Source organism: Neovison vison, chromosome 13 (assembly GCF_020171115.1).
Source record: "Neovison vison isolate M4711 chromosome 13, ASM_NN_V1, whole genome shotgun sequence".
Classification (NCBI taxonomy): Eukaryota; Metazoa; Chordata; class Mammalia; order Carnivora; family Mustelidae; genus Neogale; species Neogale vison.
Genome location: NC_058103.1, coordinates 40,725,895 through 40,738,814, shown reverse-complemented (window position 1 = coordinate 40,738,814; position 12,920 = coordinate 40,725,895). Strand labels below are relative to the sequence as shown.

The following is a 12,920-nucleotide window of genomic DNA, read 5'->3' as shown; positions in this document are numbered from 1 at the left end:
ACCCTGAGATCATAACCTGAGCCCAAACCAAAAGTCAGAGACTTAACCAACTGAGCCACCCAGGCGCCCTGATCAAATATTATTCTTAACAGATTCACAGACAATTAACTAGCAAGAATTAATAGTTAACATTTCTTTCAGGCCTAAATCTATGGGGCATGTATTTGGTTGTGTAGGAGACTCACCCTACTCTAGTAATTCATCGATTTCCCATGTTTATAATGCAGAAACAATCCCTTTTATAAGGGCCGTAAAGATGTAGCATAAATCTGATTTTTCATTGGTCTCCTCACATCAGCTAATGGCACCTCAGTTACCTTGGAGAAGGAGCTGGGCTTTGCAGTACAGAAAACATCCTGGTAGGAGCCACGGCATCTGTCCCCAGAAGCTGGCCACCCCAGTCCTTCCCAGGCTGTGTAGGCTAAGAGTTTAGTACCTCACAGAAACCCATCTCCCTTACATCCTGCTCAAAGAGAGGACGTTATCTTACTCAAAACCTGGAAGACTAAAATACTGAACTTGTAAGAGTCGTCGTGAGGGCTACAAATCAAGTTATAATTCAAAGAGCATCTACAACAAAATATTACAGTAAGTAGCATAGAATAACATTTTAAAAGTAACAGGACTGAGGTATTAATTTTACCTGGTATGTTAATAACTAGACAAATATTTAGAATTTTCAGCATTTTGTAGGTTAGACATAGGTGATATTTATACCAATTACATGTGCAAATATGAGGTATAATGATTATATTTAGTTACAGCATAACACTTTAGAAAGAATGGAAGTCATACGATTTGGTGTCATTTTCCACATAATTCAGAGAAAGCCCTGAGGAGTACTGAAGTCACTTGAGAAGGAATCCGTTCTTCAGTGGGTCGTCATCTTCCACTATAAAACTTGCTGTACCTGTGTAATGGGCTTGTCCAGACACTTCCACAATAACAGCTTTAAAATCCCCACATTTTGCTTCCTGAGAAAAGAGGAAAGGAATATAATATCAAAGGACTGCACTTACATTGTGTCTGGCCTAGAGCCATATTCTTGGTTTTTACCATTTTAAAGAAAACCCAAGGGTAATCTTGTAGGTAATGGAAGGTTTTTAAGGAGAGTGACATGATCGGATTTGTGTTTTAGATAAGTTTAGCTGCAAAATGAGGACAAATCAGAGAGGAAAGCAATTAGAAACCTAGAAACTTCTTCAGAGGTAACCTTCATTCACTGATGGGCTCTCGAGTCACTAGGGCAGTTTTTAGGGAGGAGGGAGAAGAACAAAACAGAGATACTTTGCAGGTAGAATTGGCAGGCCTGGGGACTGATGCATGTGGGAGGTGAAGAGTAGGAATAAGTTTAGTGTGAGCATAGTTCCCGGCTGGGGAGTGAAGCAGGGATTCCCATTAATCAAGATAGCGAATGAGATGGGAGGAGCACATTTAGGAAGGAAGGAAGAGCTTTTTGACAAGATGACATGTCTCTGAGACTGTCATTTCGAGGTGAGTTTGGTGGACAGCTGGGAATACGAGTGTTAGACTCAGGAAAGAGGCACCTAGTAGGCATGGGAGGGGGGACGGTTCAGGAGTCATCACCAGTGTGTGATTGGGAGCTGAAGTCTCAAAAGCAGGTAAAATTGCCCAGTGGCATCAAGATGCAAAAGAGATGAGAAGAAAACTAAGGATGGAATGCTGGGGACCCATAAGTGGAAGGACAGAGAGAGGAAGCTGGGGCAGAGAGAGAGAGACCAGGATGGCGCCATTGCCATGGGAGAGCTTGGAACCGTCAGGACAGAAAGGGAAGGCATATGGTGAGAGTGAAGATGTCCTGTCAAGTATGATTATTAGCTACAAAAGAAATAACTCCAAATCTTAACTACAGAGTATCCTTTTTATTTCTTAATTTTTTAAAGATGTATTGATTTGTTAGGGAGAGTGCGCACGCATGCAAGCATCAACAGGGGAAGGGGCAGAAGGGGAGGGAGAGAAGCAGACTCCCTGCTGAGCATGGGGGGGGGGCTTGATCTCAGAACCCCAAGATTCTGACCTGAGCCCAAACCAAGAGTTGGACACTCAACCAACCAACCCACCCAACTGCCCCTTATTTCTTAATTTTTAAACATGAGAATAACTAAATCTTGTGATAAAATACCAATTATTAGATTAGGATACAGTAATTTCATTATCTTTTTATAAATCTGCTGTAATAAAAGCCTCATTGAAAACTTGCTTTGTCCAATAACAATATAGTAGTGTTAACAGTGTAGGGTCTACACAGAGAGGTCCACGTTCAGAGTTTGAGTCCGATATTCACTAACTGTCTGACCTCTGGCAAATTACCTAAACTCTCCAATTCTCCATTTTATCACCTGTTTAAAAAGGATAATAACAGTACTGACTTGCCAAGTTTCTTGTGAGAATTAAGATGGAATATATATATATATATATATATATATTTTTTTATTTTACTTTATTTATTTTAGAGACACACACAGAGGGAGAGTGAGAGAGAGAATCTTAAGCAGGCTCCATGCCCAACTCAGAGTCCAATGTGGGGCTCAATCTCACAACCCTGAGATCACGACCTGAGCTGAAATCAAGAATTGAACACTTAAGTGACTGAGCCACCCAGGTGCCTTGAATAGGTATGCATTAAGTACTTAGCTTGGAACTTTACAGTGGAGCACCCAATGTTGTAGATTATTTTATCTTCAATCTCAGACTTGAAGACAATTCCAAATTTTTGCATAAAATCACTATATTTAATAAGAATCCCTAACCTAAAAGAAAATTCAATATTCAGAAAAATCAAACTTCAAAAACACCAAATTAGGATAAAGAAGTCTGTATTATGATATTTTGTTTTGTTAAAGGACTTTTTATGAATAGATTCATTTACTAAATGTATCTACTAAATTCTTTCCTAAATTTACTTAGTTTACATTTCATTTACTACTGTTTATTAGTGAACAGAATTTATTTCTGTTAGCACATTTGAAATTTGATTCTATTACAAAAGTTTTCTTTTTCACAACTTTTCGGGATTTTCACATCCTATTATAAAAAAATGAAACACTCCTATAGAATAAAAACAAAAAGGATAAAAAAAGTCCAAACCCTAAGTTAGTGGTTCTCAAACTTTTTGGTTCCAGGACTCCTTAATGCCCTAAGATTTGAGCATCTAGGGGCCCTTGGGTGGCTCAGTTGGTTAAGCATCTGCTTTCTGCTCAGGTCATGATCCCAGGGTCCTGGGATGGAGTTCTCCATCAGGCTCCTTTCTTAGCATGGAGACTGCTTCTCCCTCTGCCTGCAGCTCCTCTTACTTATGTGCGTGTACTCTCTCTCTCTCTCTCTGACAAATAAATAAAATAAAATAAGATTTTCTAAGAGTTTTTGTTTACATAGATTATATCTATTTTTTAAAAGATTTTATTTATTTATTTGACAGACAGAGATCACAAATAGGCAGAGAGGCAGGCAGAGAGAGAGAGAGAGAGAGAGAAGCAGGCTCCCTGCTGAGCAGAGAGCCCGATGCGGGACTTGATTCCAGGACCCTGGGATCATGACCTGAGCCAAAGGCAGAGGCTTTAACCCACTGAGCCACCCAGGTGCTCCAGGTAGGTTATATCTATTAATATTAACTATATTGAGAGAATTAAAGGTATTTGTTCATTAATTCATTAAAAAATAATAAACCCATTGCATGTTATTGCAAACAACATATTTTTGGGAAAATAACTGTATTTGCCAAGACAAAAAAATTTTAGTGAGGAAAATGGCTTGTGTTTTACATTTTTGCAAACCTCCTTAACGTATGGTTTTACAGAAGACAGCTAGATTCTTGTACCTGCTTCTGCATTCAGTCAGTTGGCTTATCACCTGTGGCATAGACTCTGCAGAGTCTACCGTACACTCGTGAGACAATAAAAGTGAAAAGCAAATAATGTCTTATGTTAATGCATACTAAGTTTTGACCTTGTGGGACCCATGGAAAGGAACTTGGTGACCGCCAGGGCTTCCAAGCCACATTTTGAGAACCAATATAGCTGAACAGAAGTTTTTACAGGCCTGCTTTAAAATTCTCTTTTGAGAGCTGGGACCTAACACCCAGCTCAGGCCTCTTCAGTGTCCAAAGTAGCACACTCACACAGAAGCAGCTACAGGAGTCACTCACCCTCACAGCCTTGCCCGTGAATACTGAGCCGGTGGTACTGCTTTTAAAGGCTCTGGTCTGGTTCAGTTCTAGAAGCCCTTTGTGGTACTGTAAGGCAACTCGGGCCGTCACTCCTGAGCCAGTAGGACTTCGGTCAACCTGTTTCAGAGTAAATGAAAGTGAGAGCATGCACAGTGTTCCAGTCCCATGCTGTCCGGCTTTTGAGCCAAACGTTACAGTTTTAATACCTGTTCATCGGCAAACACGCAGATGTTGGTCGTTGGTTCCTCACTGTAAGTGTCTTTTCCATCTGTCACTATGGTTCCGTACAGAAAGGAAAGGTCTTCACTCTCAGGATGACTGATTTGAAACTGCAAATGACAAAGAAAATCATCATGTAATATAAATTGTCATGTAGATTACTATAAAATATATATTTTGATTCAAATTTATCCTTGTAAATGATATAGATGGGGTCCTCTTTGGCATAACTTTTCACTCTGTCATTTTTAAAATACTTTTGGGTCAAGGCAGGAAATGATGTCTTTGTCTAGATGAATAAACATAGTTTCACTGGAAGTTAGGATTCTTGTCATACCTTGAGTCCTGTCTAGGGAATTTGTCCTGCATATAGCCTCTGCTAAAGGAACAGTCCTATTTTATATACACACAAACTCTCCAAACACTCCCACTCTTTGAAGCACTGACCCCAGGATGGTTACTCCACAGACTGGCCACAGCTGCTGAAACAGGACAGGCTAAGACGGTTCTGTGCTTCCTCTCATGAGCTTGAAGGGGATAAGGCAGAAGAACTGGACGGTGAACATCTAGAGCTAAGGTGAATTCCATGGCAGAGATGAGGACTTGGAAGAGGCTGGGAGGGTGAGTGACACCCTTAGATTCTTCTTTGTAAGAAACCGAAGAGGCCGGAGTTGGGTGTTAGGTAAGCCTCTTCACTCAGCTCTCAGAATAGAATTTTGAGCAAGCGGAAGTTATAAGAATGTAGAAGCTAGTAGATAAGAGAATGGTTGGAAGGGGAAAAAAAAATCTGTAAAGGATGAAGTCAGCTGGTGTTATAAAAAGCAACAGGTAAACTCAGAGAGAAGCACACACTGGATGCTAAGTCCCTTCAGTGGTAAAGCAAGGTCAGGCCCAAGTGCACAGTGCTTCCCGCGCTTCTCAGGAGGTCTAGGTTAACTTTCCCTCAGCTTCTGTGACATCTGTTAGCTCTCACACTATTATCTTACTCCACGTGCATCCTTACAATTAGTACATTCTGCTACTACTTACCTGTCATCGGGAATAAGTAGATAGATTTGGGTTCTTAAAATCCAGAGTCCATCCAAAGCCAAGTTTAAGAGGTCTCCCTGCTGATCTTTGTTCTCCATCCTCCTCAAGCCCCCATGCCCCACCCGCACGACAGCACCATTACCTCTCACTCTTCATGTCTGCTTCCCCCACCAGACTGAGCTTCTGGACGGCAGGTTTGTTTTCTCCTGGAGTCTCTAGCATCTAACATAGCATCGTGTGTGTCTCACTAAATTCTAGGTAAATGTTTGCTAAAAGAAGGACTATACCTGAAACTCACATTATACCATCTGTGAACAAACTGGAATTTAAATAAACACTTTTTAAAAAAGAATAAATGAATAAAGATGAATGTGTACTAACTTCAGACCCTACCAAAATGGCCTTTCCCTAACTCTGCCTCAGTGGTGTGAATGGTCAGCAGTTCACAAAGTCGTTCTGCTGCCTGATTCAGCACCAATAGATAATATTATATATGATCCTCTTATACAAGATTTTCTCCTGTTTTTCTCAGAAAGCCTCCTCCCTCAAAGTCTACCCCTTCCCACCTTGGTAAGAAGTTCACGCTTTAATGACAAGTCCAAAATTGCTCCTTTTATTAAGAAAACTATGCCTTTTTCTCTTAATCTCATTAAAAATAAAGTGAAGTTATTTCATGCCAAATTTTAACTCAAACTATTAGCTGTCTGCTTAGTGAACAGAAAATTGATATAAATTCAGAACCTCAAATTGCTACGATAAACTAATTCTAGCTATTTGTAGTTACAGTTCTAGATAAATGACAATTTAGAACAAAAATAAAGTATATATTTTCATCTTTTCTTAAACATTTTATTTTTAATTTTTTTTCCAAGATTTTATTTATTTATTTGACAGAGATCACAGGTAGGCAGAGAGGCAGACAGAGAGGAGGAAGCAGGCTCCCTGCTGAGCAGAGAGCCCGATGCAGGACTCGATCCCAGAACCCTGGGATCATGATCTGAACTGAAGGCAGAGGCTTTAACCCACTGAACCACCCAGGTGCCCCTATTTTCATCTTGTTTAAATTAAAAAATTAGTTGGGGTGCCTGGGTGGCTCAGTGGGTTAAAGCCGCTGCCTTTGGCTCAGGTCATGATCCCAGGGTCCTGGGATCGAGCCCCACATCGGGCTCTCTGCTCAGCAGGGAGCCTGCTTCGTCCTCTCTCTCTGCCTGCCTCTCTGCCTACTTGTGATCTCTGCCTGTCAAATAAATAAATAAAATCTTAAAAAAAAATTATGTTAAAGTTGCAAGTATGTTAAATAGGTCTATAGTAATTATTAATATAGGCACTCTTTCACAAGTTATTTTTTACTTAGAATAGCGATGAAATTCTTACATGCTAAAACATGCAAATACTGTACATTAAGTTTTATTTACATATCCCAACTTTAAGTGTAAAATGGCAGACTTGTGCTAGAAATGAAAGAATATTCTAGACATATTTATTATCTAAACTGATTTTATCAGAGTAGTTTTCCCAAACCAAAACTTGACTTAATTCGAGTGGTCATTTAGGTAACTTCTTAGCAATATTGGAAAAATTTACTGATTAGGAATTAATGTTCTCTGTGAAATAAGACAAGGTCTGAACAGATTTATTGAAATCTATTTTGTGAGCTATAATTGACATTCATTGTCTGCAAGTCTTGGAGAATGACCACAAAGCATATGCATTTCAAATTAGTGAAATACATTTTCTGTATGTGTAAATAACCACAAATTATACTAGTATGTATATAATTAAAATTAACAAGTTACTTATTGAACATTTATTGTAGGTAGGCACTATTCTAAGTCCTTTGTACCTATTGTCTGACTTCATTCTTATAACACCCTATGAAGCAACTATTTTGCAATTTCCATCTCACGACAGGAAGGTTTTGGAACTCATTCAAGCTTGTGAAAAACTTTAAAGTGGCAACACTGGGACTCCTAGACAGTCTTGCTATAGGGCCCAAGATCCTAACCAATGCCTTATTTTTAGTCCTATTAATAATTTAAATATGTAGGTATTTAACAGCATAGATGTGTAATTTACATTCCCTCCATGCCACAGCGGCGGGCATCTTGTGATGAAAGCAGTGTTTGTACTGACCTGAGCTTTGACTGCTTCCGTCACTGCACTCGCTGCCTCCACAAGGTCCCTTGTCTTTGCAGAACAAATGTCAAGTCCCAACCTTTCAGCGCTAGCAAATGCATAAAATGCCCCACCATATGCGATATCTACAGCCATCTTTCCATGACCAGGAACATCCACTAAGAGATCTAAAAAAGATGTGTTTGAAAATAAGTTTGTTATAGTATTTTGGCAGTACAATTCAGAGCAATTTTAATACGTGTATTTTAGTGGAGGGTTACTTTTTCTTGTCATAGAAAGGAATGAAGCATTTTTAAAATGAGTAAGCATCAATAATAATAGACATTTAGCTGAGTGATCTATTTTTAACTTAATGATACTCATCTAAGTCTGAGAACATCTAATGCCATGTTTTCCTTAAATCATGTATAATTATTTTATTAACTACTTTGAGGATCTTTGCTAGAAAACCTTATAAAGGCGGAGAGAAGGGAAATCCTGAGGCATCAACATGTGAACAAGGGCAGAAAATAAAAGTCCCCTCTCATTCTACTATTAGGAATCGTTTAAAGATTTTACTTATTTGTCAGGGAGAGAGAGCAAGAACACAAGCACAGGGGTCAGAAGGCAGAAGAAGAAGCAGGCTACTTGCTGAGCAAGGAGCCTGATGGAGGACTCGATTTCAGGGATCTGGGATCATGACCTGAGCTGAAGCCAGACACTCAACCTACTGAGCCACCCAGGTGTCCCCAATAGGAATAATTTAATATAGGATTTTGGATCCTATTCACAAATTGGCTTTCTTCAGCTATAATGTCAAAACAAAATGAAAAAAAGATTTTTCTATGTAAGTTATATATACTAATTCATCTATGTATTTTCATCTCATGAAGCAGGCAAATACTTAGAATAAAGCCATTATAGAATCACTGATGTTTACCGTATTTTTTGTGTTAGGGTTTGAGAGTATTCTAAGTCCCCAGCTTTCTCAAGGTTTCACCAGAATGTCAGTTGTTTGAAATCCTAAATTTTTATTTCCAAAAGGATGGGGCTGGATAATATTTTGGGATATTCAAACTGTTTTACCCCTTCTTGCCTTTTCCTCTTCCTCCTCCCCAAGTCAAGCTGTCTTGGTGATCACTACCTCTGGGAGAGTGTATGGTGGGGGAGAAAGAAGGTTTTATGGAAACCCAAGATCTGGGGGGAAAGATCTTGGGTTTCCATAAAACCCAAGAGTCCAAGTTTCCATAAAACTTCAGTGTCCTGAAGGGTCACCGTATTTCTCTTGGTCAGTAGAGAAATTTCCTCTGGACCGAGGAAAGAGGTGGCAGGTCTGGAGTGCAGAGGACCTATGCTGACTTCTCCCAGCACTAGGGGAGGCTACAGGGTGTGACAGAGGTAGCAAAGAGGAGGGGAGGCAGGGACAGGGGCCACATGGCCAGGGGAAGATGATGCTTCACTGGTTGACCATGTAGGCTGGTGACCAAAAGGTTCTCTTCTTCAAGACCTTGGCTCTTTTTTTTTTTTTTTAAAGATTTTATTTATTTATTTGACAGAGATCACAAGTAGGCAGAGAGGCAGGCAGAGAGAGGAGAAGGGTAGCAGGCTCCCTGCTGAGCAGAGAGCTGGAGGGATGCGGGGCTCAATCCCAAGAACCTAGGATCTTAACCTGAGCCGAAGGCAGAGGCTTTAACCCACTGAGCCACCCAGGCGCCCCAAGACCTTGGCTCTTTTAAGAAAGATTTGCTACACATGTATCAGGAAAGGGGACAGCATGTAGACCGTCGAGACTAAGCAAATCAACAAGGTAGGATGGGGTCTCAAATTCAGAAACTCTGAAAAATACAATACAGCTTGCATGCCTGAGTTTGCACACTGAGTCATACAAAGATACCAGTCAGTATGCTCTCAGTCCCAGGCTAGCCCCCAGATCCCTTCTAACACAGGATGTGTCAAAACAGAGCAAGTTTATAGTGAAAAAAGTGAAATATGCCTGTGGAACTTAAGAGCAACTGTGATTGAAACATGTCTCTATCTTGATGCTAGTGTAACATAAAAATCAGCCTTAACGAAAGGAGAATGAGGAAGTAGATGGAAAAGAGGGGCTGCTGGAAGCTGGAAAGCTAAGTGTGGCTTTGGTGTCCTCATGTATAAAGTGGAACTGCTAAAGGGATGAAGAGATTTAAAAAAATGTGATATATACAATGGAATATTATCCAGCCATAAAAATGAAGACTGTTCTGTCCTGTGCTACAACATGGACAAACCTTGAGGCTATTATGCTAAGTGAATTAAGGCAGTCATAGAAATAACACTGCAAAATCTCCCATGAATTAGGTGTATAAATTTTTCAAACTCTTAGAGCAGAATAATAGTTGCAAGGCGCAAGGTTGGGGAGGGGGAACAGCGTGTTACTGCCTGATAAATACAGAGATTTAGTCATGGAGTTGGAGGAAGTTATAGAGACATGCTGTTCTGCATTGTGCTTATAGTTAACAATGCTATACTGCATACTAAAAATTTGTTAACAGGGTAGATCTCATGTTATATTTGTTTTTTTCAACTACAAAAAAATGAAAGAGCTAAACAGAAAAAAAAAAAATGGAACTATTATTCCCACCTGAAAGGACTGTTGTGTGAATTCTATGTGATAATGTGTGGGGAATGCTTGGCACAAACGAGCAATACGTTAATGTTAATGGTAAGGCCAAAAATTTAATTTCCAAGGGGAATAGGGTTCTTAAGAGGATATTTACACTTGTTAATCACCATATTCTTCTCCCAATTTCATTTACTTAGTTACCCATTCAACAAATATTGACTACCTACTGTCCTTGCACTTGAACACAGTAACACAACGAAGTTTTCATTTTAGCACTGTGGAAGGGAAAACAACTCGGCAATCCTCTGAGGTGGGTACTGTTGTCATCTTCGTTTTGCAGATGATGACCTTGAAGCGTGGAATCCCTTTTGCAAGGTCATCAAGATGGAGAGGGGGTAGAGCAGTAACCTTGAACACTTGTCAGTCCACCCTTTTAGCATTATTCAAAGTAGAGAATTTAGGATCTTTTTTAATGACTCAGAGTGACCATTATGGCCTACCAATTATCGAACAGTCACACAGTGTTGCTCTCAGGAACTATGTGCTTACAGATTGGCTGCCCCGCCCCAGCCAGCCCTGAACTATGATGTCATTGGTGACCCTGCTGCCAGCTGTCATTTCCCTCGAACCTAGAGTGCTTCCAGTCTGCTGCTGGGGTTGCCTAAGGAGTAATTGGGTAGCTAAACTGTTTAAACTGCTGAGATTTTTGAGATGCAGTCCTAACCAAACTCCTGTCTATATTAAGTGCCCTCCCTATCCAGATGTGACATCATTCTCTTCTAGAGGTCAAAGTGCCATCAGTTTCCCCAGGGGAATTCTTCATCAACCTGTGTGTTTCAGCTGTCTGAGGTTGCTCTAAGACTGACAAATGCCTGGGCTATTACTGCCTCATTCATAATTAGGCTAATCTAGAATCCAAATCCTCAAGAAAGATCAAGATCTAATAGCATGCCCCCGATGTTTATGGAAGCATTATCAACAATAGCCAAATTATGGAAAGAACCCAAATGTCCATTAACTGATGAATGTATGCAGATGTGGCATGTATATATGTATGTACCTACCTGTATTTAGTGGAATATTACTCAGCCATTGAAAGAGTGAAATCTTGCTATTTGCAACAATGTAGATGGCTTAGCATAATACACTAGGGTGTATTATGCTAAGTGAAATTAGAGGAAAATATCGTATGATTTCATTCATTTGGAATTTAAGAACGAAACAGATGAACCTAGGGAGAAGGAAAAAAAAAGAGGGGGGCAAACCATAAGAGGATCTTAATGATCCAGAACAAACTGAGGGTTGCTGGAGGGGAGGTGGGGGGCTAGACTAAATGGGTGATGGGTATTGAGGCACTTGTGTTGAGCACTGGGTGTTAAACTACAGTCCTTCTGTCTCTCGAAATGTATTTTTAAAAATTTTTAAGTACTTTGCATACTCTCAGTAAATCCTCACCAAAAACTCAATGAGATAATATTTTTCAGTGAAAAAATACAGGCACAGAGAAGTTAGTAATTTGATTAAGGTTGCATAGCTTTAAGGGGTTATCAGGATTTGGACTCAGACAACAGCTGTTTTTGTTCTTCAAGAATAAAATCAGCAACATCTAGATCTTCCTGGTTTATAAACTGCTTAGTTCATTCATTCTTACTTAATTATTTCCTAAAGAAATGGGGAAGGCACTTTCACAGGTGAGGAAAACAAGACAGGGTTTAGTAACTTGTCAGGGGGTAATGTCTAGTAAGTGTCTTCTGAACCAGCCAGTGAACCCTGGCACTTTGGCTGTTCTTTGCTCTTGCCTTGACCCTATCTGACTTACCCAACTGTGCAATCTCCAGGAATGCCTGACAGTGAAGCATGAGGCGCTGAGTAAGGGAGACACGGAATTCTGTACTCCTCAAGCCCCTCTCAAGACCCAGACGAAATAATCTGCGGCATACACGGAACAAATCTGCAAGGCTAACATGCTGACACACATTTGCATTGAGTTATCTTTTTATTAACTGCAAAGGCTTGTGGGTGGGTTAATTGCACTGCGTGAGTTTCAGGCCAGAGAGACAGTGTAGTTAGTTGCGCCCCAGGGCTGGGAGGGTCTCGTCCTTTACCTGTGGCCAGCGCGAAGGCCGGGACGCTGTGGAAGCGCACCCGGCCACGGCTGCGGCCGCCCTCGCACTCCACGAAGGCGGCCACCAGCCCGCACGGGCAGTGGATGTTGACTCGGGCCTCGCGGACGCCGGCCGGGGGTGCGGGTACCAGCCCGAAGTCGAGGGCGAAGCGCCCCAGCGCCAGCACTGCGTGGCCGCACATGGAGCTGTAGCCTTCGTTGTGCAGGAACAGGACGCCCAGGTGCGCCTCCGGCAACTCGCTAGGCACCAGCACAGCTCCGTACATGTCCCGGTGACCCCGGGGCTCGAACATGAGCCGTCGTCGCAGATGATCAAGGTGCTGGCGCATGTAGCGCCGCTTGGCCAGCAGAGTGGGGCCAGCCACTTCCGGACACCCCGCCAGCACGATGCGCAGGGGCTCGCCGCCCGTGTGCATGTCCACCACCGACAGCGCCGGAGTCCCCGGGTCGTGCGGGGGCAGCCGCGGCACCGCCAGCGCCTTCTCCATCGCTGGAGTCCCGGGACGCGGCGACTTTCCCTCAGTGCGAACCTGGAGCCCACGACCCAACCGCCTACTCCGCTGGAGAGCGTCCCTCCGGGGCGGGGCGTCGGAGCAGAGACCGGAAGGGCGAGGGGGCGGGGCTTCGGGGTGGTCGCCCGGGTT

The 12,920-nt window shown here is 41.8% G+C and overlaps 1 protein-coding gene across 1 annotated transcript; it reads right to left on the bottom strand.

The window, feature by feature from the left end:
- L3HYPDH (trans-L-3-hydroxyproline dehydratase) lies at positions 1-12,804 on the bottom strand. The gene is made up of 5 exons (XM_044231120.1): positions 12,257-12,804; positions 7,568-7,737; positions 4,393-4,515; positions 4,166-4,303; positions 1-974 (listed from the first exon to the last, which is right to left on the bottom strand). Exons 1-5 carry the CDS (start codon positions 12,762-12,764, stop codon positions 849-851), a joined length of 1,065 nt encoding a protein of 354 aa, XP_044087055.1. The 5' UTR covers positions 12,765-12,804; the 3' UTR covers positions 1-848.
- Between the last annotated feature and the right edge of the window lie 116 nt (positions 12,805-12,920).

Bases quoted from the DNA above. Each gene is read 5' to 3' on its own strand.
- L3HYPDH (XM_044231120.1), bottom strand. From the start codon at position 12,764: ATGGAGAAGGCGCTGGCGGTGCCGCGGCTGCCCCCGCACGACCCGGGG. The intron at 7,738-12,256 runs GTAAAGGACGAG...CATCTTTTTTAG, and splicing joins GGCCTTCGCGCTGGCCACAG to ATCTCTTAGTGGATGTTCCT. The intron at 4,304-4,392 runs GTATTAAAACTG...ACTCTGAAACAG, and splicing joins GCGTGTTTGCCGATGAACAG to GTTGACCGAAGTCCTACTGG.